Source organism: Epinephelus lanceolatus, chromosome 16, assembly GCF_041903045.1.
Source record: "Epinephelus lanceolatus isolate andai-2023 chromosome 16, ASM4190304v1, whole genome shotgun sequence".
Lineage (NCBI taxonomy): Eukaryota > Metazoa > Chordata > Actinopteri > Perciformes > Serranidae > Epinephelus > Epinephelus lanceolatus.
Genome location: NC_135749.1, coordinates 19,785,168 through 19,808,911, shown reverse-complemented (window position 1 = coordinate 19,808,911; position 23,744 = coordinate 19,785,168). Strand labels below are relative to the sequence as shown.

At 39.4% G+C, this 23,744-nt stretch overlaps 3 protein-coding genes across 4 annotated transcripts; 2 read left to right on the top strand and 1 right to left on the bottom strand.

The window, feature by feature from the left end:
* Positions 1–2,191: 2,191 nt before the first annotated feature.
* polr2k (RNA polymerase II, I and III subunit K) lies at positions 2,192–4,409 on the bottom strand. The gene is made up of 4 exons (XM_033637717.2): positions 4,321–4,409; positions 4,030–4,098; positions 2,562–2,654; positions 2,192–2,450 (listed from the first exon to the last, which is right to left on the bottom strand). Exons 2-4 carry the CDS (start codon positions 4,088–4,090, stop codon positions 2,428–2,430), a joined length of 177 nt encoding a protein of 58 aa, XP_033493608.1. The 5' UTR covers positions 4,091–4,098; positions 4,321–4,409; the 3' UTR covers positions 2,192–2,427.
* Positions 4,410–4,626: 217 nt separating this feature from the next.
* stk3 (serine/threonine kinase 3 (STE20 homolog, yeast)) lies at positions 4,627–13,073 on the top strand. Its single transcript, XM_033637564.2, has 11 exons — positions 4,627–4,800; positions 6,670–6,750; positions 6,940–7,068; positions 7,335–7,449; positions 7,903–8,067; positions 8,206–8,373; positions 8,680–8,817; positions 8,982–9,107; positions 9,190–9,394; positions 9,644–9,837; positions 11,574–13,073. The coding sequence occupies exons 1-11, from the start codon at positions 4,778–4,780 to the stop codon at positions 11,730–11,732; spliced, it is 1,503 nt and encodes a 500-aa protein (XP_033493455.1). The 5' UTR covers positions 4,627–4,777; the 3' UTR covers positions 11,733–13,073.
* Positions 13,074–16,307: 3,234 nt separating this feature from the next.
* rida (reactive intermediate imine deaminase A) lies at positions 16,308–23,682 on the top strand. 2 transcript variants are annotated; one of them, XM_033636387.2, is made up of 6 exons: positions 16,308–16,466; positions 18,816–18,921; positions 19,008–19,062; positions 19,163–19,231; positions 21,816–21,871; positions 23,178–23,682. In XM_033636387.2, the coding sequence occupies exons 1-6, from the start codon at positions 16,402–16,404 to the stop codon at positions 23,232–23,234; spliced, it is 408 nt and encodes a 135-aa protein (XP_033492278.1). In that variant the 5' UTR covers positions 16,308–16,401; the 3' UTR covers positions 23,235–23,682. The 2 variants fall into 2 exon arrangements, with proteins under 2 accessions (XP_033492278.1, XP_033492279.1); XM_033636388.2 differs by lacking the exon at positions 16,308–16,466 and adding an exon at positions 16,642–16,779.
* The last annotated feature ends 62 nt before the right edge of the window (positions 23,683–23,744 follow it).

The window sequence follows — 23,744 nt, the reverse complement described above, 5'->3', positions numbered from 1 at the left end:
CAGTTTAACGTCACAGTATGAAAAGCACTGCTGTAAATAATAATAAATTAGCTGCTTCAGTTTCAGGGTTTATCATGCATGCTGGATTAATGTCATGATGACTTACTGGGACACTGGAACTAAACTAGGCCAGCATTAATGTTATTAGTAACACCTGTGCTGTTCACACTGTAACAAGTCAAAATATCTGCTGTGAAAATATCAGAAAGCAAAACAAGGGAAATCATTTTGAACACGTCTTTTATTATAAAACATTTTATAGATTAATTTAAAAAAAAAAACTGATGAAATTAATTATTAGATGCCATCTTGTTTAAAGCTGTGCACCACTCCATTGTACCTTAAAAAGGTGCAAAAGAAATACTCTTCCTCCATGTATATATATATATACATTTCAGGAATGCACAATAATTTCGGCACGTCATCGGTATCGGCTTTAAAACAAACTATCATCATGGGTGCAGATCCTGGGGGGGACGGGGGGGACATGTCCCCCCCAAATTCTGAAAAACACAAATTGTCCCCCCAATTCTAAATAGCTTAAATGATTGAAATTGAACAAATGTATACAGTAGTCCTATATACTGGGAGAAAGGGAAGATGATGAGGAGAAATGGGAATCCGTGAGAGGCGAGAGATGAAAACGTGAGTGGACATAACATGCCTGAGACCTTGAAACTAGAAGTAGCATTAACTAACAGCGAAGCAGTGAAAAGGAGGGTGATGGCTGGTTCCATGTACTACTGGCTGTTTAAGAGAAATAAACAGTAAAGGTAAGCATATGATTCTCTTTGTAGTGCTTTTTGAATGACTTGGTGATGGTGATGAGCCTCTATGAAATCGTGAAATATGCTGGCAATCTCAAGCGCTCTGTGGGCATGATTTGCACGCGTGCAATTAAAAAAAAAATCACAACTGATTGTGTCCCCCCCAAACTTGTCATCAGATCTGCACCCATGACTATCATAGCACAACAGTCCAACCGCAGCACATTGAAATGACTGAAGAGTGATGGGTCTCTGTGGATGGAGGGAGGTGGGAGGAGGTGTGGGTATGAGATGTAGCCCTGTGACTTTGGGGATAATGCTCAGCATTATGTTATGTTGATGTATTTCCACTTTATTTTACTGCCTAATTTGACCCTGCGTGCTTCTACAACATTTGATCTCCTATTGATGTCAGGGTATCCTGCACAATTGTAAAGTTCAGAAAAATGAGCCTTTAATGTATTTGTTGATTACATGTGGAATCCATCTGCTCAATAAAAGATATTAAAATAAATTAATAAACTATCTGGATTGCGTAACATGTTTTGTCTTATGTTGCACAATGAATGATTACATACATTGAAAAGCATTTATTTCCTGTCTCCATCTGCTGGTGGGCCATCATGACAGGAGTACTATGCATGCATAATATGATTAATTCCACTACAGAAGAGACTTCATGATCAAAAAAATTAGGTGGGGAAAAAAGTGGACATGTCGATATCAGTATCAGTTAAATACCACCACATCAGGTATTGGCAAAAAAATTCACTATCATGCATCCGTAACATATACAGCATCTGCTAACCTGGCATTTTTTGTTCAATGTTTTGACCAATGTTCAATTGACCTTAACCTGATTAAATGCTGGTGATGCTGGCAGTGATTTAGAATCAATTAATTATAAGAATCAAATACAGACAGTATTTTCCCTATAACTGGTGCCATATTACATAGATCTCTCTCAGTATCCTCTTAAGAAATTATTCAGCTTCACAAAAGTATGTTCTTTCTAATATTTCCCCAAGTTACTGGATAGTTTTAGGCATTTCGGCCTTTCAAGAATATTTAAAAAAGAAAACAGTCCCTGGTTTCACTGGTGACAACTGGTTAACATACTCAACCAGTGGAGTAGCAACTAGTTGGTTTTATCGAGCCCAGGAGGTTGTAACATCTTACAGTGACTGAATGAAAATTATTTTAAACCCTAATTATAGCGTAAAACAAAAACTAGGTGTTAATCTAGGAAAACAGAGGAATAGGTAGAGAAATAGAAATTTGCTTTTTAAAACATTTCACATATCCATCTAGATGTTATCAAAGATGATAACTGCTGACTTGTTGAGGGCGTTGAGGATGTGTGGGTGAACTCATATTTATGAATCATGGGATCAAATGAAAAAAAAAAGTCAACATAGTCAAGGTCAGTGAAAATCTTCTTTTTTAATAACCAAAACCTTTCATCCATCACTCCTAAATAAAACAAAATCAGCTGTATTTGTGCAGAAATGAAAATATTGAGCTTGAACCATAATTCAGTGATCTGTAGCTGGGCCTGGAGGTCTGAGCGTACGGAGCTGTCATTCTATTTATTTACATGGTCATACACTACAAAAATAGTAAACAACAGAAATCATCAAAACGGCTGCTCTCGTCGTCTTCATCTGGCATCAAAGACGACCACTGAAATCACAGAGTCAAGGAAATGTAGACGTATTATGGTACTTAGTTCATACATATAATTCATTATATAAAAACATTTTGCCATCACATAATATCACATTTAAAGGATACATCTCTTTGTTCTCTTCTTGTACATGATCCTGTAACCGCACTCCCTGCATCGGATTGGATCACGGGCCTTAATTTCATTTTCAGTGTGACATTCTGCAAAAAAAACAGGAATATTATTACAAAAAAATATCATATATATCCAATGTACCTATTAGAGCTAGAATAATTAGTCAGATATTAAATTACTGCAGATAAATCAATATCAGAGTGTATGTTGGCTGATAAGTTGAAAGAAAGAAACTGCAGTACAGAAATGCAAAACTATATTTGAGGACATTTAGAAACAGAATCACCACTACATAGTTTGTCCAGCAGAGAGCAAGAACAAGATGATTTTTCAACTGTATGTATCTTGGTCACAATTCTAAAACATAGGAACAAACATAAAAACAACAACTAAACAAATCTAAGGGTGCACTATTGAAACTGATGTTTATATATTTATGTTTTAAAGTATCAGCCTCAAAAACCCATGATCAGTCAGGCTATAATAACTATGTAATTATTCAGTTTATGGCTTATTGACTTATTAATTACTTATATTTAGGACTTTTACTGTGGTATTAACAATTTTGCTATTAATAATTAATAGTTTTACTTCAATAATAAAAAGGTTCTGATTAACTGTTTAAATAGCGTACCAACACCCCAAGTGAACAATAAAAAATATGTATACACCACATACTTATTTCAAAAAGTGTGGCTCATTTGTCATATTTGGCTCGTCTAGGAGGCAGTGATTTTGGTTGCAGTTACTTTGTCAGATTCAAAAACGTTGGAGGAAAAACAGATTGTGTGACCTGTGTGATTTGTAATCTGTGAACTTGTCATGATATGGCTCACCAAAGTTTTAAAATATACTGTGTACAGACAACTAAAAACTCCAATGGTTGTTTTATGTATATTAACTTTGGCTCAAAAGTCTGAAAAGAAGGAAAGATGGACCACTCAATGAATGTCTATTTTAATTTTTCGGTTATCGTTATAGGGTATACATTCTGGCAGTGATTTTGTTGTAGGCATCAAAGTCTAAAGATTGTGAAAAATGTGTAGTTTTGTCATATATAATTACATATTTTGAGGTGTAATCCAGTGGAGTCTAAGCAGAGCTGTGTGCACAACATATTAATAGAGAAGTGAATTCATTAATTGTGTAACATCATGCTATTTGGACTTCGGAGTATTCATTCATGCCTTTGGGAACTGAGGGACACATAATAATGCTTTCAAAAAGCAGCAGCAGTACTAACTGTTCACTCAGTTCTGCTGGAACCGTGTGTAATTATACTGTAATACACAGAAGTTTTGGTAGTACTAGCAGTGATAGAAGATGTGAAAGCAGTATCAGTTGTAGCAGTCGTAAGAGTTGCATTTTGTAACAGCACAAAGTGACGTTAGGGCTGTTCAGTTAGCATTGTTAGCAGTGGTAGTAACAGTACCATCAACAAAAACAAAAGCTGTAATGTACCTCCACATATGTAGATCATAGGCTGCTGTTTGGGCGGCTGCAAATCTTTCTGAGCATCCATATCTGTTTCTACAAAAGACAGGGGAAGCAAGGTTGACACCATCACATATTGAATATTGTTAAGCATGCTAACACAGAAACAGCATGGTGGTACCGACATGATTAGCCTAAAACCGTCACAATTGGTGCGTATAGTGAACAACAGAGATATTCAAGATATTTAAAAGTACTGTATACGTTTAGCAAATGCGACATACACAAGAGGAAGTGATAATAAATAAGACATCTCACCTCTTTAGCACGTTATCTGCCCGCTGTTTACCTCTCTTTCCACATCACACACACACTGTGCTTGCGCGCATGCGTACAACCGACCGTCGTCCACCTCGAAGCAAAGTGGTTTGTGATTGGTCAGACGATACTCATTCATATTTTTCTTTTTTGCCGGACAATGCAAATAATATGAACATATTATAGATTCCAGCATGTCTGTAGCTAATTCATTACAGGTTGTTAATTGTTCCTACATTTCTAAGGGTAGAAGTTGTGTTTTATTATTAGCACTCCGGTCCACCAGGGGGCGCTGTACCCCCAAACTGTCCATCATCTGACGGACACTCAGCTGGCCCTCCACTAGTTTTTGACAACAACGATTCTGTCGACAATGTTCACATCTTGACTATCGGCCCCAAAAATTACAACAACTTCCTATTAGTCTGTTGCCTTTTGTTCTTTGAAGTTATTCACCATGGAGCCGTCTGCGCCCAAAAGGTCTGTGTACTTCCGACTGGTTTAAAACGTGCTTGCTAGCTATTAACTAGCTAGCTAAGAGGCTAGCGTAGGCGGTAGCTGTCGCTCAGCTAGCCGATGCTAACTTAGTTAGCGTTTACCAGTTTTCTGTCAAACTTTTTACTTAGTGAAGACGAGTTAACGGTTTGAGAGGTCACTAAAACCACAAGCCGTGTTGTAAAGCTGCTAATTGCTTCCTAGTCTGTTTCATGGTTAGGTAACTGATAATGTTAACTTCGAAAGAGCCTCTGAGAGAACATTTTGATCTAACGTAGTGTTACGTTACCAATTAAGCATTGAGTTTAAAATGAGAAATGATGAATTTTGTGTTAATTGAAACCATCTCACACATCCTAGTAAAACATATTAGTATACTTGGTAACCATTTAATGAGTTGGTGCCATTGTGATTAGTGTGGTTGTCTTGTCAACTAAACATCACAGAGGCTAATTTCTTTGAAGATCATTTTAACCTTAAAAGGAGAAAGAGCTGGGCGATTTGGTAGCAACAACATGACATATCTTAATAGTTACACTTATCCTAGTCTTACATTTTATATCTTACAGTACTGTCAATTAGGTCTAAGGTGTGAGATTGCAGTTTATTATAAGGTGTACGATTAGGGCTAAAGCTAAAAAACAGTTTTCATTATCTGTTAGTCTGTAAATTATTTTTCCCTCATTGATAGATTGATTAGTTTTCAGAATGTTAGAAAGGGTGAACACATGATGATGATGATGATGGTATCTTCAGAGGGTTTATTTTGTTAGACAAACGGTCCAAAACCCAAAGCCATTCAATGTATGTAATATACAGTGCTATTAAATGTAGAATAGCAGCAAATCCTCAAATTTCAGAAAGGGGAACAGCAAATGTATCGCACATTTTGCTTGTATCTTGAATTAAAACAATTAATTGATTATCAGAATTGTTGTTGATTAATTTTCCCACATGATTAACGTTAAACAAATGATTTCAGCACTCTGTAAGATAAAAAAGTGTCAGGCTTATATAACTAAACTAGATGAAAACAGAGACTCTGCTAGGTCGAGCTTTTTCAGAGACCACGTCATCCACCTTTAATAAACCAAAATATCTTTACCTAATAACTAGTATAAATGAGGCATAGTTAGAAGTGTACAGATGTACAAACATTTAGGTTACTTATATATTCTAACACCCTGTTTTGTTTCTGACTCCATCATTCCCAACTTTTTATCAGTTTGTGTTAGGGTTGCAGTTTGTAAGCACTTTCCTTAATTCCTTCATTATGATTTACAAAAAAAAAGTGCTTGTCTCAAACAATACCAGTTGTGTTTTTTCCTCAATCAAAGCTCACAGCAACATATTACATATTCTCTGACAGCTGCCTGTGAAACATACAGAGATGTAGAAGCCTAGACATATGAAACACATCGGATATAATGCTTTATTTTGCGCACTTCATTTTCCAGTGTCACCACTGCGCTCTTCTTACAGACCCAGAGATGGCCGCTTTGTCATTAAATAGTTACATTGCACCCTTTGTTTTCTAATGGCAGGCACTGAAATGTGTTCTCAAAATAATCTACTCAATTGATAGCCAGTAGGTAATAGGAGAATACACATTGTTTAAATTTCAGTCACATTTATTTGAATAAATTCTTAATGGCCGATCAATTCGTAACTGGTTAATCATTATCCTACCTAGTTTACTGTATGCGTATAACTGAATGTTAAGTGCTGGAAACCACTTTGTCTTTCATTTCAGATGCTCTTATGTGGTAGTGTGTTTTAGTTTGGTTTCACTACTTGTTTTTAGTTACAAGAATTACACTGAAGTTACATTTGATGTGTCCCATTTTTTTTCAGCAAGCTGAAAAAGCTGAGTGAAGACAGTTTGACCAAACAACCAGAGGAAGTGTTTGATGTTTTAGAGAAACTCGGTGAAGGGTAAGATGTTTTTGTCATGACTAACTGTTTCCATTTGTGTGCCATTGACTAAGACTATTTTAAGTCCATCAGACCGTCTGTACTTTTTAGATGCACCTCCTTTGTTGTGAAATGCATTAATTTCTTAATAATGTCAGATATAAAATGCACTCTGGACAAACTGTGACTTAACTGTGTGTATATGTTTAGTTCCTATGGCAGCGTGTTCAAAGCCATCCATAAGGAGTCAGGCCAGGTGGTGGCCATTAAGCAGGTTCCTGTGGAGTCTGATCTGCAGGAGATCATCAAGGAGATTTCCATCATGCAGCAGTGTGACAGGTTAGAGGAGATCACAACTTTCCCCAAACTTCCAAATCCACTGCATAGATTAGATCAAAACATCTTGTCCTTAAAGCATCATATTTGCCTCCATAGTTCACTTTCTTCTAAGTTCGACTTTTGATTTAAAAGCAATGGTGTGCTGCTGCAGCCTGTACCGCTCTCCATCTTGATCTACAAGAGTTTTCTCACTTCTGCTGATTTTGTTCTTAACGAAACTTTTGTCTTCCCTTCTGATAACCACTCTGTTTTGCGTTTCCTCCCAGCCCTTACGTAGTGAAGTACTATGGCAGCTACTTCAAGAACACAGACCTGTGGATTGTCATGGAGTACTGTGGAGCAGGCTCTGTGTCTGACATCATCAGATTGCGCAACAAGACGGTGGGTTCTTACAGAGACAGTTGTGGTGTTGTGTTTGTGGCTGTACTAAATATTTCTAATATATTTAACTCAGAGCAATTTTTTATAATGGATCAGCTAATATAGTTTGACAAAGACATTGACATTAACAAGCTTTTTAGAACCTATGATGGTGACAAAGCCTCAGTGCCCAGACGACCACCCAGGCTTTTATACAGTACTATCCAAACTCTGTCTACTATCACTCTTTGATCCGTAATGCCCAGAAAAATTGTAACGATAATTTTCAAAGCTTATTTAGTCACAGACTGTTGAGTAAGAGGACAAATGTCCTGGATGACTGTCTGTGACTGCTGATTATACAAAATAATATAATCAGTCACATTTGTGTTGCCAACCTGCGCTAGTGTAGTTTCTTTAGTTACTCTTGGATTTTATTTCATCCCCGCATTTTCTTTTTCCTTCTCTCATCAGTTGACAGAAGATGAGATTGCAACTATCCTGAAGTCGACACTGAAAGGTCTTGAATATCTTCACTTCATGAGGAAGATCCATCGGGACATCAAGGCAGGAAACATCCTCCTCAACACTGAGGGACACGCTAAACTGGCAGACTTTGGAGTTGCTGGACAACTAACGGTAACATTAAAGCAGTTGTTTGAGGTTTTGTACTGGTGGCAACAAAGTGAATATTCTCATCAAATAACCACATGTATAATCTTTCACTAATTTTGTAAATCCATTATAATATCAGCATTGTTATGTTTTTCTCTGAAGGACACAATGGCAAAGAGAAACACTGTGATTGGTACTCCATTCTGGATGGCCCCTGAGGTGATCCAGGAGATTGGCTACAACTGCGTGGCTGACATCTGGTCCCTGGGCATCACGTCTATAGAGATGGCAGAGGGCAAACCTCCCTATGCTGACATCCATCCCATGAGAGTGAGTGTAAACATAGTTAGTTAAAGAAGTGGGTGCTTAGACCCAACCACTTAGCCCTGAGTTTGGATTTGAGGTACCTAAAGAACCAAACTGTCAGCTGTCATCTCCCCACTGTGGGAACTTTACTGCCTATTATAACATAATTTACATTATGAGTGAAGTATTCTTATACAGTTTTGTTCGTGATATACCTTGTGAATGGTCATGAAAAAAATCATGGAAAAGTTTTGAAATTTTGTCTGTAAAAATGAGTGGGAACCCTTTTAAATGAATCTTTCCACCTGACTTGTCTTTGCTCTCGAACAGGCGATCTTCATGATCCCCACCAACCCTCCTCCAACATTCAGAAAGCCGGAGCTTTGGTCAGACGAATTCACAGACTTTGTCAAGAAGTGTCTGGTCAAGAATCCAGAGCAGAGAGCGACCGCCACGCAGCTCCTACAGGTTGGAGAAAGGAAGGGCAGACACACAGAGTAGAACATAAACGCCCAAGTGTATGCTCTCAGAGAAAAACTCAAATCAAGTACATGCTAGGGTTGAACAGAATAATAATTTGTGTTTACACAGTGACACAAACCCACTTTTTTCCCATTCTTGTGAATGCCCAGCACCCATTTATCAGCCAGGCCAAGCCGGTCACAATCCTGAGAGACCTGATAACCGAGGCCATGGAGATGAAAGCCAAGAGGCAGCAGGAGCAGCAGAGAGAGCTGGAGGAGGAGGACGACAACTCTGTACGTAGGCTGAGATGTTAACGATAAACTTGACTCTGTTAGACGGCTATGTGTTCACGCTACATGACTAAATGTCTTACAGGAGGAGGAGACGGAGGTGGACTCTCACACTATGGTGAAGTCGGGCTCAGAGGGCGCAGGAACCATGAGGGCCACCAGCACCATGAGTGATGGGGCGCAGACCATGATTGAACACGGCAGCACCATGCTAGAGTCAGACCTGGGCACTATGGTCATCAACAGTGATGATGATGAAGAGGAGGAGGAAGACCAGGGATCCATGAGGAGTGAGCACACACACGATGTTGACTCAGTTATGGGGAGAAAAGGGAATTCAAGTGTAATCACATTCACAAAAGCCCACATTTCCAATAAAATATCACTGCTTATGTGACAAAAGTTAAACAGGAGAGCATCAGTGTTGTCAGCTTTGTGGTCTCTAATAATATCATACAGGGGAGATGGTCTGGCAAAGATAGGGTACTTAGGAGACTAATTAATCCAGGTTGAAACACGACTCTCTCCCTCCTCCACAGGACACGCCACCCCCCAGCAGCCGATACGTCCGTCCTTCATGGACTACTTTGACAAGCAGGACTCTAACAAAGCAGCCCAGCAGCAGGAGAACTACAACCACAACCAGCCACAGGAGCAGCCCGGCTACCATATCCAGTCCAAGAATGTCTTCCCAGACAACTGGAAGGTGCCTCAGGACGGAGACTTTGACTTTGTGAGTAACATCTTTCCTGAGCATGTGATGGTAGCGCCGCTCAGTGTCATGGGTTTCCCTGGAGCAAACAGAGAGAGAGAAGCTGCTCCATATTATTTTAAACAACATAGTGGAGCACTCGGCCTTTCCCTTATTTTGTTACTCTCATACAGGCTGTTATCTATGCTCTCCTCAATGCCACCAGACGTCCTTGACATAAAAACAGTAATTTTACCTCGTAGAAAACAGGAGCTGCTTGTCTACCGTTGCCTCGATTCGTTAGATTGTTTGTGTTATAGAGTGACTTTGGTGTTTTAAAGAGTTAGTTTGCATTCACCAAAGTATCACAATAATGCCTGGTTCACACTACACGACATTTCTGTCCATTCCAACGGTCACTGTCAGATTAGGCGATTGTGGAGTCATGAAATCATGCCATGACTTGGCCGACAGACATGACAGACTACACGATGGTCCACACTAGTTATCCCTAGTCGTCTTTCACGACGTGTGATGTCATCGGGTTGTTCTTGTCCTATTTTTATTATCATTACCATTACTTCAGTCACTGTGTCTGTTCATGTGCCAGCTGAAATGTTACTGTAGTAATGTAAGACCACCAGATGGCAGGAGCTACATTCGAAGTACCGTACGCAAACATACAAGTCACTGAACCCTCCACAACAAGTTCCTGCAAATGTTTCACAATAAAAGCCTTTTTAGGAAATGGAGGGATTCTCCCAACCAAAGTTATAGAAGGCTTTTAATTTTATACAGATACAGGAAGTGTTGAGTTTGAAATGATGGCGCGATGCATTAACTTTATCAAGGCAGACAGGAGAGGATAAAAAGTAAAAATATAAAGATACAGAGGGATTAACAAATAACGGCCTGTCTATAATGAAGTCTGTTTCAAATGAAGCTGGTAGCCTCTGCAGTTGTGGTGAGTAAAAGCCACTATTTTAAAATTTTATTCCTTTATATCTTCCATTATGAAGAAACAACAGTCTTTAATAGCTTGATGCTAATGGCAGTACTCAGCAGGTTGACAAAGTGCCTCTGCTGTTTCACACCATCATTTTCCCTTTTTACTCTGTGTGGTAACATCCTGAGAGGAAATATCAAAAACCCTGGGGTGTTGTGGTCATACAGTTGTCCACGGCAGCAGATAGCTCTGTGTTTCTATTGGTCAAAGTGACTGCTGTGACGAGAGCAGCCGTGAACGCCAAAAAGAAAATCAAACATGCTAGGCTTTCTGTTGGAACGTCGTGAGGCGTCCCAGGCGTGGCGTTGGTTGTCTTCTACTATGACACACTACACGAGATGAAACAATGGATTATCACGTACGACACTTGTTGTCATTCACAATCCATGCCGACACCGTACGACGCTGCGTCAGGCTATAATCGGGCTGATATCGTGTATTGTGTACCCAAGCAACTTCTGTGTTCTGTGAAGTAAAATTGATGCTGTTGTGAAAGGACTCTGGTGGCTTTGAAGAGAGCACAGATGGAAATAACGGCTCCTTGTCTGAGGTAATAATACACTGACTATGGATAAGCACCTGCTACAACCCCACTTAAAAAATTAGAACTATCCCTTTAATGGGGCTTGATCTAAAGGAATATAAAGCAGCACCTCAGTGGTAAAAATAGCAAAACAGAGGTTGTTCTTACAGTATTATTCAGACACTAAATGTGACTCATCCCTTCTCCATTGTTGTTTGCTTGTGTTTCTTTTTGTGTGCTGCCAACCAGCTGAAGAACCTGGACTTTGAGGAGCTGCAGATGCGCCTGACTGCCTTGGATCCCATGATGGAGCGGGAGATTGAGGAGCTCAGGCAGCGGTACACAGCCAAAAGGCAGCCCATCTTGGATGCCATGGATGCCAAGAAGAGACGACAACAGAACTTCTGAGTGTCCCACCCTCTAGTCTCCCAGAACCACCATCACCACAAAACTTACGTCCCATTGACTCAGAGGAAGTACGATGACCTTAGTGTCTTTGCTGGAAGCCCACTGCTGTTCTAACTGACTGCTAGTTGGCCTCTGAATGAAGTCGGATGCTACTTTTACATCCATTTTGGCTCCTGGAATCTACACTTGTCTGCCTTGTTTCTATCTACACCATGTCTAGATGCCGTTCCTCCATTTTAAATCTTATATTTGTTTCTACAAGTCCTGCAAAGTTGCTTTCCCATGAATGATGCTCAGGACTGCGGCCAAAGAAAGAACAAAGGCCTCGTTGTTATACGTCTGAAAGTCACAACACGAACTTCCCCTTTTCCAAATGAAATCAAGTTCCATGTCACACAGAAAACCCCTCGGGAATCCCCATTAACACGTAAGGGAGCCTGTCGTCTGGCAGTAGCAGCAGTATAATCACAGTGGTCGACGGCAAGTAGTCGTCTATTCCTCAGACTTTTTCAATGTAAATATAATATAGAGCCTAGTTTGGAAATACCTGCAACAAAAAGCTGTGGAGGCTTGTCCATGACCAAAGACAATCAAGGTGATGTTGATGAAGTTGAGAATGCCTTAAAATGTTTGAAACCTGGTTTTAAAATAAGCAATGTAAAAAAACAACAACAACCAAGTCATCAGGTGTTAAAATCCATATCCTCGCTTGGAGATGAGTCGGACACGGACTGTGGAAAGCTGCGAGAGTGGACAGAAATGACAGAAATCACGTGGGCAGTGAAGAACGGATCGTGCATGTTTTTCATGGCGGACCAGAAAATTCCCAACTTTCATTCGTCTTATCATTTATATAATTATGTTGCTTTTGAGTAAGATGTTCTGGGCTTCTTTTAAACACCCAGTGCACTGTCTACATTGACTCCACGCATATTAGTGCCTCATAAAACACCTGTCCCACTCACCCACCGCTCTTCGTGAACTTTAAATGAGCTTTTCCTCAGCAAAATGATCCACCGTACTCAAAACTAGAGTTTTCACCCAAATTCATTCCTAAGTAAAAAAAAAAAAGATTTCCATACAAGTGAAAGCATTCCACAATACTGTTTAACTTTTATTTAATGTCCCTGTAAAAAAAACCTGCAGATTTATATCAGGGTTTTAATGATTTTGTTTTCTTTGATTGCTCCAAATTATGATTGAATATGATTTTCTAAAACATTTCAACAAGATGCAAAGCAGTGGATAAAATGATAACAGGTCAGCACTCAGTGAGGGAAATTAAGTAGTTGCACATGACTGGTCCTGAAAACGGTTTTTATATCTGTAGTCCAAGAAAAACACATCAACTTCAAGCAGTTAGAATTGAGAATGTGCTGTTTTTGTTTTCTACAGTGCAGTTTTCTGACATTTAGGTGACATTATTAATGAAAGAATGAAGACACTCTGTTGGTTCATGCTGTGTTTTGTGCACAGGCTAATTTTTAACTGCTAAAAAATGTATGTACACAGAACTGTTCAGTGCAGTGGTCAGTTGTGTTGTTCCTTTACATTTAAAGGTCCAGTGTGTAGGATTTAGCGACATCTAGTGGTAAGGGAATTACAGTGGCTGGCGCAAAACTGCAAAAGGCCCTATCTAAATTCAGTGTGTGGTTTGTCTGTTCTGGGCTACTGTGGAAAAACATGGTGGACGCTCCACATGTAGATAAAAATTACTCACTCTAAGGTAACTAAAAGACAATGATTCTTATTTTCAGGAGATGGTACACTAATGAAAACACGGTTATGAATGTTATATTCCATTTCTGCTGATGTATATCTCTCTAACTCCTACACACTGGACCTTTAAGGAAAATCAGAACCGTTTTTATGTCATGCATTTATCCTGAAAAATATATCAGTTTTAAAATTCTGAATGTTGAATTGAAAACTGTCTGCTCTTTTCACGAGGGAAACAAACTGCTCTGTTGTGGTTGTAGTTTATTTTTGAAGTTCTGATTTTACACGTGTGCTTATAACGACCCTTTGAATGAATTCTGACTATCTTCAAGAACATGTACAATATGTCTGCAGGTTGCTGTTACCTATGAATGTTAATATGCAGCGGTGATGGTTCAGCCCACACTTACTGCATATTAATCGACATTTTTGATAATGCTGTTACACTATCGTATGTCTCATCTGATCGGACAATGTGGCCAAAATGAGCTGACATCTTTAAACACCAAACTGCAATCAGTGTTGTCTCAGCTTTTGAAAGATCACGTCTGTATGTTTGAGTTATTTTTTTTAACCTGTTCTTCTACATAAATCATTAACGTTGTTGCCATGAATTGTTTTCAAGTCTGCAGTGCATCGGCGACTTACACACAAGCATTCACACTTTATTTATTAAACGTGTTTAAAACTTTCTTTTTGTGACACTGGTTTAAATATGGTAGCTGATTTGGCTGTTAATATTTCTGCCCTTTGTCAAATATACGTGGCTTGATTTCTGCGTGTTTTAGACTATGCATGTTTATAATTACGTTTGCTATTTAGTGGAATGCTATCGTAGTAACTGTACGGGTGACAGCACTGTTAATATGGAAGCTGGATTTTCAGCTTTGACAGAAACGTATTTGCTCTGTACAATTAAAAACGCCCCGTTTGAAATATGACATTGTGGAGAACCTGCCATAATATGTATAGTTATCTGAAATCACTATTTGATATATAGCTATCTGATTTTGTTTGCATTTATTTCACTGTTATTTCCGCTATATAATGACTTGAGGGTGTAGAGTGGAATGTAAGCATTTATGTTTGAACCACCTAATTTATTATCTTTTGTTTGTAATACTTTATTTTGAAACGGTGCAAGAAATAATAAAAGTTACTTATAGTTAACAGTGACTGCAGTGAATGCCTTTATCTTATCTCTAAGCTTATAAAAGGAGAGTTGAACCTCTGCATCATGTATTTACAATGTCTTTGCTAACTTCAGTGAGCTATGTGCAAAATGTAACCTCCCAAAATCTCATTTATTCCGATACTTCCAGGTCCGTGATGTGTTCAAATAACGCCACTTTCCCCAACATTCCTCCTATGTCTGTAACTAACTCTATCTTGGATATCCCCATAAACCAGAAAGGCTTAATTTCTAAAGCTAGGAGGGTGCATTAATTAGAATAAGTGGCTATGTCCAATACAGTTTAAGGTTGTCCATTGGATATATTTTACCAATTCTAAGCTCTCCAAAATATATCCTACTGCCATTAATGTTTGTAGTAGATGTCACAAGTCACCAGCAAACAGTACACACACTTGTTCCCGTCTTCAAGGTTACTGGACAGCTATATTTAAACACCTTTCTGAGGCATTCAGCATGGTGGTGACACCATGTGCAGACATAGCCATTTTCAGAGTAATTCCAGGCCCCCAAATAATTAGGAAAACAACAAAAGACAGCATTGCCTTTGCATCTCTACTAGTGGCTAGGAGAATACTACTAGAATGGAAGTCACCATTTGCCCCCAGAGCGCATCTCTATGGCTTAAAGACCTCATGCTTTTCTTAAACCTGGAGAAAATAAAGTATGGTCTAAGGGGGTCATCTGGAAAACTAGAGATTGTCTAGGGCCCTATGATTGACTACACAAGGAAATTGAGGGTTACCGTTACTGTCTCCCTCAACACCGTTCAGCCAAAACATTAAAACCACTAACAGGTGAAGTGAATAACTTTGATTCTTTTGTTTCAGTGCATTGTTCTACTGGGAAGCCTTTGGTTCTGGCATTCATGTGGATACCACCTGACATGTTCCACCCACTCAAACACCGTTGCAGACCAAGTACCCCCCCTCATGGCAACAGTACTCCCCATTGGCAGTGGCCCCCCAGCAGGATAATGCACCATGCCACACTGCAAACATCGCTCAGGAATGGCCCAAGGAATGTGACAAAGACCTCAAAGTGTCAACCTGGCCTCCAAATTCCACAGATCCCAATCTGAATGAGTATTTGTGGCATGTGTCATTAACCCACCTGACAACCCACTGGACTAAATGAATCTGCTGCCAACGCACCACAGGACACTCCCAGAGATCCTGTGTCCATGCCTCAACATGTCAGAGCCAAGTCCGATCCAAGGAGGCCCCACCTTGGATTAAGGGTACATATAGGGTACTGGCACATCACAAGAACCCTTGAGCAGATTGGGACCTGGGATATTTAGAGGCCAGGTTGACACCTTGAGCTTTTTGTCACGCTCCACAGGCCATTTCTAAACAGTTTTTGTAGTGTGGCATACTGGACTGGGGGAGGAGTGTTATCTATGTTCACTAGATTTCAACAAATACATATAAGTACATAAAAGATGAATAAATAAGTCTGTTCAAAAAAGAACCACGAATGAGCACCTGTTGTACCGTAACTCTTCTACTATTGGCGCATTCCATTTGTACTGGGAAGTTGGAATTTGAACTGGACCCCCCCCCCCCCCCCCCCCCCCCGAAGTCAGATAAAAGGAAAGTTCTTAGAAACGCCTCCAAAAATGCAGCGTGCTCCTTTTGATAGACATTACGGTAGACTTTACGACACACAGCAACTGTTCGTGCTCTCCATGAACTGTTGCACAACCACCTCTTTTATTCACAGCCGCTCCGCAGGGTAGAAAGGTTTCAGGAAAACATGTCTGCGCTCAACAGAAAGATCATCAACACTACATCGGCCCCTGCTGCCATCGGACCATACAGGTGAGTAGCCTACACTTTATAAAACAGACACATGCATCATCTGTTTATAGCGACACGTGGGGTGCAGGGGGGCACAAAATGTTTGAATGAATGAATGGATCTCAGGGACAGTCCAATGTCTGACCAGGGGCGGGTTTTAGCGTACAATGAACTCACCTGCCTCACCTGACCCCGTTACACAGTGTCAGGGTTGAGCTTTAGCAGAGCAGAGGGAGCACCGCAGGGTAAAGACAGACAGCTGACTTGATATGGCATCTATTCGTCGACATTGCCCCTACACACCTAAAGCCCCTGTTAGACAGGGCATATACAGGTAAGGATTAATGTCCTGTGATTTACTGTGTCTGAACTTTACTTGGGTCTGAATCTGTAGTGATGCAAAAAGCACCATTTTGTTTTAATGACTTGTTTAAAACCAAAATTATTTGAAATTATTAGAAATAATGAAATCCAACAGCACAAATACGACACTAAAGTGAGTTGATTATTATTTTTTATTATTATTATTTTGTTGAATTGAGCCTGTGCACAGAGTGAGGGGTGTTCCTGCTCCGGCCAATTGGCTGTCAGTGGGTGGAGTTACTTCAGACTGAATGGCCTCTGATTTATTTTGAGTCAACTTTCTTAAGCCATTGTTGGTGTCTCCCCTTAAAGTGTTCATATCTTTCTTTTTTTTTCAAATTTAAATTTTTATCTAGAACAAAATTGGAGCACAATTCTTACATCACAGCATAGTTACAGGTGTTCTGTTTTTGTTTTTGTCTCCCTTTTCTTTGAAGGTAAAGTTATAAAATATTAAAATACAGATTAAACATTTGTTATATGACTTTGCCTTCAAAGACAGTCCTAGTGGTATGATAAATAAACAAATGTCAACCCATTAGAAAACTTCTTAGTAAAATAAACAAGTATTTGGCAGAAAGAAATAAACAAAATTAAATATATCTTTCTTTTTTTCGAACATTTGACTTAATAAACAACCACCAAAAGTGTAACACAGAGCGACTGTGAGGCTTTACATTATGAATTTGAGGTTTCAGCATCATCAGACTGATGATTCACTCATGTCAGTGAGATATTTTTATTGCAGAAACAGCTTAATCAGAGGGCTTTTTTGAGTGCTCGCCATTTTTTTTAGTAATGTTAAACAGTCATATAGACATAAATCATTTTACGTCTCCATTACTAAAGTAACATGCACATCTACATACTGAATATTCACTCATAAGTTAAAGATTGATTGGATTGATTAACCTAAAGAGTATATACAGGAAAGCAGATTACATGCACCAAACTATACTACTACTAACCATTACAGTCAACACTGTTTAAACACCTTTAAAAACAGAGTTTAAAAAGTGTTTTGGCAAACAAAGCAAAGCTGAACCAAGTCACCCCAAAGGCAGCATAATAGAAGAAAGTCAAACAGTGATGCCAAACTAAAGCAAGACAAAATTAAGGTAAAATTTAAGCAAAAATTTGATCATGACAAATAAACATAAAATGGTTAACCCCCCCCCCACACACACACACACACACACACACACAAATAAATAAAAGTAGAATAGAAAAAGGGGTAGATACAATAACAGAATAAAAGCAAATAATAATAATTATATAGAATGAGAAGTATAAACCATCACAAATGGTATTTTACTTATTCTAGAATATTCCTTTTAAATAAAGATATGCAGGGTTTTTTGGCAATTTATTTTAGCTTTCGTCTTTTTGATCATGACGTGTTTCATTTCATTTTTTCATTTATTTAACTCACAACCGTATCACATGGTACAAACATTACGTACAATAACAGAACAACGGCACACGGCGTGGCTAAAGTACAACCGATGTTACTTAAACAAAGGAAGGACATTATTAAAAAAAAACCCATCTAGATTACAAATGACTTTGGCTCATCTGATTGAAATTACAACATTAATTTAAACACAGATGGACGGTTTAAATAATACTTTGGCAAATACCTTTCTCTGTAAATTCAGATACAATATGATGCTCATCTCTCACGTGATTATAAGCACAGAGGTTGCAGATCCTCTGCTTTCTGTCTTCCACTTTAGAAATTCTGGTGCTATTCACTCTAAAATTACAAATAGCCTGTCTGTACTTCTGGTTTTCATGCAACAGATACTTCTCCAGTTTAAACCCTTGCTTAACTTTGACATATGTCACATGATGTCATACTTCTGAGCCCGCTTTGCCACTTTTGTATAAACTGATCTTTTAGCCTCTGTTGAACTGTTTAAGACACATGAAATTAAATGTCCAGTGTTTAGTGTCCAGGTCTAAGCAGTGTATTTATCTGTCTGTATGTGTCTCTCTCATCCTCAGCCAGTCAGTGGTTGTGGACCGAACGATGTACATCTCAGGTCAGCTGGGGATGGACGTGGCCTCTGGTCAGCTGGTAGATGGAGGGGTGCAGGCCCAGGCCAAGCAGGTGAGGACATTCTTTTAATCCTAGAGTAGTAACACTATTTCCATTAGTAATTTACATTAAAAACTGACTGATCTCTCATCCCTCAGGCTCTCGTCAACATGGGGGAGATCCTTAAAGCTGCTGGCTGTGACTACACCAATGGTGAGCTCTCAGTACGAACTCAGCTGCTGCTCGTTTTTTTATATGATCTAAATGTTTAAACGTGACAGACTCTCTGACAGAGTCAACTTTTTGATTTCAGTGGTAAAGACGACCGTGCTGCTCGCTGACATCAACGACTTTAACAGTGTCAATGAGGTCTACAAAACATGTAAGGCAACACTTTACTCCTTTTCACACTCAGTGCTTTAGATATCATGCTAGGAATCAGATTATAATGGTAAATGGTAGCTTTGGTCTTCTAATCTAGCCACACAGGGGCAGCCTTTAACCAAGATTGTCCTTGCTGCTGTCACATTCTTGGCCTGTCATGTCACACACAGTGATACGCACAGTCTACTTTATTCACTTCATGTAAGCATCATCGTTGTGGTGCTGTCACAGAATAATGACTGTTCTGCTTGCACAAACACCTGAGTCACCGTTTGCTGTGGGACCGGGTCATCGGTTCATTTCAGTGAAGGGAGGTATGATCAGAGATATTAAAGAGCTGTCAATACTCTCAAATTGTCTTTACTGATGGTCATGTTTCATGTTCCTGTGTGTGGAGACAGGAGTGGAGATAATGGACGTTTCTTGCATTTTGACTTGACACAGTAGGAAAAACTGCAAAACTGAAATTATCAACAATGGCTCAGTTCCATTGAGTGTCCCAGTGAGTCATGACAGTAATGCAGTGTAGTCATTTATAATGTCCTTAGTTACTTCTGTGCTTTTCCTCTATGATGAACGAAAATGTTGCTGTGGAAAAGATCTGTTATTGCTGTTATAAATGTATTTATTAAATTTGCATTCAAACGATGCATTGTAAAACTGAACATAAATGTACTTCTACTTCCTTATTCTGACTTCAAATAATGAAATGATATTTTGATTTCAAAAAGGAATAGCTGGAACTTTTTGTTTTTCCATTTCCTAATGTATATGCATATCATATTCTATCTCACAATACATGTTTCTTACTTTAAGTTTAAAGTTTCCATTTCATGATTGCTGTAAATGTAAAGGTCCAGTGTGTAGGATGTAGGGCAGAGTCCTATAGGTTTGACATGCAGGTACCCAATGTGATGATCGACCTACAAAAAAGTCCATTTGCATGTGGTATGTTGTCTTGATTTTATTTCTGTGTTTGGTTTTTGGTAAAACAAAAAACATGCAGCCAAATTATGGGTGTTGGATGACAAATATATAAAAAAAATAATGAGACTAATAATAATTTAATTTAATATTCAAACATTTTAACCCTCTGACTGCTGACTTTGTGTGTTGGCTCTCTCTTCTGTGCCAGCTGGAATATGAGCGCCCCTGCAATCAGGTGTGTTACAAACAGGAATGTGAACTGTGGAGACATGCTGCTCAATATTATGAGAATAAGAAAAAATATTTTAGACTGTATTTCCTGAATTATGTTTGTTTTAAACTATATTATCTTAGTTTTACATGTATTAAATATCCCCAAATTATCACGTTGAATGTGCTGCCTAACCATAAATTTTAAGCACGCATGGTTATTATAGGATTTTTGTTTTCATGTCAGGTCACAAATCTTGTACCGGCAGGTCTGGTCGGGTTGTGGAGCTTATTGGTCATATGTGCAGGTGGCAGGCTAGGTGTGGTATTGCAGATTGTAGTTCTGGTTCTATTGGCAGAAATGGTTTATAATATTCGTAACTATGTTTTCATTAGTGTATAATTACCTGAAAATGAGACGAGATATCTACATACGGAGCGGGTCCTCTTCCATGGAGTCTGCCATGTTGTTTCTACAGCAGTCCAGAGCGGACTAATAAACACTGGCTCTTGACAGGGCCATTCCCATTTTCATGTCGACCACCATAGTTCTCCTACACTTTTGGCACATGTGAAAAATTTCAGTTTTGCAACCTCACCACTAGATGGCATCAAATCCTCCACACCTAAACTTTAAAGATGTGTAAATAGTGTTCCACCTAAAAATCAAATGAAATTCAGCACACAGTTTTCTACTTTTTTTTTAAAATACATTTTATACTTTATACTTTACTATACTGTAAAAGTTTGTCACTACACCAGCAGCAAACTCCAGGATCCATAGATCCTGCGTCTCGTATTACACCAACATCCCTCAAAATAAGCGCTGACAGGTGAAGCGCTCACCTGACAGACGGGCTCACTCAGCCCTTCCTCTGCTGCATGAATGCAGCCTCCTCTCACAGGCAGCTAAGTCTGGGCATTTCCTCCTGGATCACAACAGACAGGTGTAATAGAAGCTGCGGTGCCCAGTGAGTTGTAAACGGACACCAGCGTTCAGGCACACAGATGAAACCCAACCCTCCCAGCAAACTCCCTGCTGACTCACAGGCTCCAAGCTCTCCCTCCTGACTCTGCTAAATCCTAAACCACGGGTAGGGAACTTTCCCTGACCCTAAGGAGAGGAAGGAGGGGACATGTGTCATATGGATGTTGACTCACCGTGCCCAAAGTTTTGACTATGTTCGATAAATGTGATTACTTGTATTTGCATTTGGAGATTTGTCTCTGTTTTAAAACTGTTTGTAAAATGCGAAAAAAAATCTTCCAGTGTTTCAGCTGTTCCAACAGATGATTTACTTTTTTCTTTCTATACTCAAAAAGTGTACATCATTAAAAGCCGGTGGGACCCATAAATCAAATCACCCATTTATATATAGTGACAGATTTACTTGGTGGTTTTCAATATATGCTTTTTTTTTATAATGCAAATGTTTTCCCTCCAGTTTTCAGTAAGAACTTCCCCGCCAGAGCTGCCTACCAAGTCGCTGCTCTCCCCAGAGTAAGTACAAACAAAACCTGCACACCAGCACAGAACTGCAGCACCCTGTGGTGTGGTTCATAAACATCCACACACATGGGGAGGAAGTTTATGGTAGCTAGGTGCATGCTCTTTCATCCGTGCCATGTGTTTTCCATCATCCACATGTAGTTTATGAATACTAATTGTTGGCTGGGCCACCACTTTAGTTAGACTGAAATATATCCACAACTATTAGCATGAAATCTTGTAGAGACACTGATTTTCCAACTTTTCCATTTTTTGTTTTTAGTGAAATTTATCAGCAAATATTTGACATCACCATGAAATTTTGTGCAGACATTCATGTTCCCCTCAGGATGATTGTAATAACACTGGTGATCCCCTGACTTTTAATCCAGTGGCATCATCAGGTCCAAATAACTACTGTCCAATACTTCAATTTATAGCCAAACACCTGCACAACTAATGATATTCCCATCAGCCCCAGCTGTACTGTTTGTTTAGCGCTAATTAGCAAATGCTAGCTTGCTAACATGCTAAACGAGGGTCACCCACTCTCTCGCTTTTGACGAGACACCCGCTGTCAGGCCCTGTCTCATACTCTCACCCTGCCCCAACAAATCTCAGCCAAATAAGAGGAAGCCCCTAAGTAAATGGTAAATGGACCTGCATTTGTATAGCACCTTTCTAGTCATCTGACCACTCAAAGCGCTTTTAACACTACGAGTCACAATTCACACACTGGTGGCCGAGGCTACCATACAAGGTGCCACCTGCTACTTAGTTTTTAACACACTCACACACTGATGGAACAGCCATCGGGACTATCTGGGGTTCAGTATCTTGCTCAAGGACACTTCAACATGTAGGATGGAGGAGCTAGGGATTGAACCACCGATCTTCCGATTAGTGGATGATCCACTCCACCTCTGAGCCACAGCTGTCACTTCTTAATGAAAAAATACTAAGTAATAATAAAACTTCTCCGGTCAAAGTATACCTGCATTTTTTTGGTACCCAAATCAAGGAAAAAAAAAAAGATTTGTATGTTTTTGCCATGATTTAATGTGACGTGAGATTCGCCCACTGGTGCAGCAGCTACAACCAGTACAGTCGGAGGTGTGGTGAAGTCTAGCAGAGTTGGCAGTTCATCTATCGAGATGCCGCTAAAACATTTGAAAGCAAAGCTATACTGCACGCCTGTAGTGGAAAAAAAAAAGAATCAATATCGATCCATGAACAATACTGAGAGGCATTTTATTGTCTTGTTACCCACACTGCCTCCTTTCTTATGTCCTCATTGTCTCCTTCTTTCTCTCCTCAGGGTGGGCTGGTGGAAATTGAGGCGATTGCTGTTCTTGGTCCTCTCTCAGATTCCTGACTAGACGGCCCCATCCCAAACAAGCTGTAGTTAAACCATCACGTGACCTTTTATAGTTGGACAATGTAAGCCTTAAGACACATGAAAGACCAAACTAGGATCTTGTTGACTTCTTTTTTTACCACATTTTCAGGTTATAACAGTAATGTGTTTCTCTTCTGGCCACTATGGCTGGTTGACTGCACTAGTGAACTACTATCACCGTTATACCACTCTATATTAAAACCCTTAACAGCTGAGCAGCATGTAATTCACCAGCATTAAACTAAGTGTAATGATGAAGTGGTATTGTGTCTGTACAGCCAGTCTAACATTCCCTGGTTACAGTGGCCAGATTCATCTTCCTCGTGGTTTCTGGTTCGTTACCTCATCTTCTGTTTTGTTCCAGAGAAATATTTCAACAGGTTTTAAGTGCAGCTCTCACTAATAAATAATGTAGTAAAACCTCTGATCTCAAAATGGTTATTTCACCATGAAACATCACATCAGACACATGGATTTATCCTGCAT